The 1,504-nt window shown below is 43.0% G+C and overlaps 1 protein-coding gene across 1 annotated transcript in view; it reads right to left on the reverse strand.

The window, feature by feature from the left end:
- Positions 1-30: 30 nt before the first annotated feature.
- VOLCADRAFT_62449 (uncharacterized protein) overlaps positions 31-1,504 on the reverse strand; it is a gene marked incomplete at both ends in the record, with an annotated part of 2,266 nt that continues 792 nt past the window's right edge. Inside the window, one exon of the mRNA XM_002952421.1 lies at positions 31-306. Coding sequence (XP_002952467.1) covers positions 31-306 — 276 coding nt within the window. The remainder of the gene's footprint in view (positions 307-1,504) is intronic.

The following is a 1,504-nucleotide window of genomic DNA, read 5'->3' on the forward strand; positions in this document are numbered from 1 at the left end:
GTAGCATAGCGTAGCATAGCTTAGCATAGCTTAGCATAGCATAGCGTAGCATAGCATAGCGTAGCATAGCACATAGCTATGATCGCATAGGCTTCCATATCGCATATGCTTGCACATCGAATGTGGTATATGCTTGCAGATTGCATATGCTTGCAGATCGCATATGCTTGCAGATCGCATATGTTTGCACATCGAATGTGGCATGTGCTTGCAGATCGCATCTGGCATATGCTTGCAGATCGCATATGCTTGCAGATCGCATATGCTTGCACATCGAATGTGGCATATGCTTGCAGATCGCAGATGCTTGCAGATCGCATATGCTTGTAGATCACATATGATTGCACATCGCATGTGGCATATGCTTGCATATGAAGCATTTGTGCATATGAAACACATGTGCATATGTGCATATGAAGCATATGTGCATATGTGCATATGTGCATATGTGCATATGAAGCATATGTGCATATGTGCATATGTGCATATGAAGCATATGAAGCATATGAAGCATATGAAGCTGCACATCGCATGTGGCATATGCTTGCATATGAAGCATTTGTGCATATGAAACACATGTGCGCATGTGCATATGAAGCATAGGTGCATATGTGCATATGTGCATATGTGCATATGAAGCGTGTATTAAGCGGGTACGGCATTACTGTAATGTAACAGAAGACTGCATCTGCTTGCAGATTGCATATGCTTGCAGATCGCATAGGCTTGTATATCGCATATGATTGCACCTGGAATGTGGCATATGCTTGCAGATTGCATATGCTTGCAGATCGCATATGCTTGCACATCGAATGTGGCATATGCTTGCAGATCGCATCTGGCATATGCTTGCAGATCGCATATGATTGCACATCGAATGTGGCATATGCTTGCAGATCGCATATGATTGCACATCGCATATGCTTGCAGATCACATATGATTGCACATCGCATGTGGCATATGCTTGCATATGAAGCATTCGTGTATATGAAACACATGTGCATATGTGCATATGAAGCATACGTGCAAATGTGCATATGTGCATATGTGCATCTGAAGCATATGTGCATATGTGCATATGAAGCATATGAAGCATATGAAGCTGCACATCGCATGTGGCATATGCTTGCATATGAAGCATTTGCGCGCATGTGCATATGAAGCATGGGTGCATATGTGCATATGTGCATATGAAGCGTGTATTAAGCGGGTACGGCATTACTGTAATGTAACAGAAAACTGCATCTGCTTGCAGATTGCATATGCTTGCAGATCGCAGTTTGCGATCTGCTATTGCTGCACATCGCACATCGCATAATATGCATATGTGCATATCAAGCATATGAAGTATATGCTTGTGCGTGTGCGTGCACGATGCGTGTGCACGTATCGTGAAGTGCGTGTGTTGAAGTTGGAACGTCGAAGTTTGCGATCTGCTATCGCTGCATATCGCATATCGCATAAGATGCATACGTGCATATGAAGCATACGAAGAAAAAAAAA

The sequence above is a fragment of the Volvox carteri genome (assembly GCF_000143455.1).
Source record: "Volvox carteri f. nagariensis unplaced genomic scaffold VOLCAscaffold_29, whole genome shotgun sequence".
Lineage (NCBI taxonomy): Eukaryota > Viridiplantae > Chlorophyta > Chlorophyceae > Chlamydomonadales > Volvocaceae > Volvox > Volvox carteri.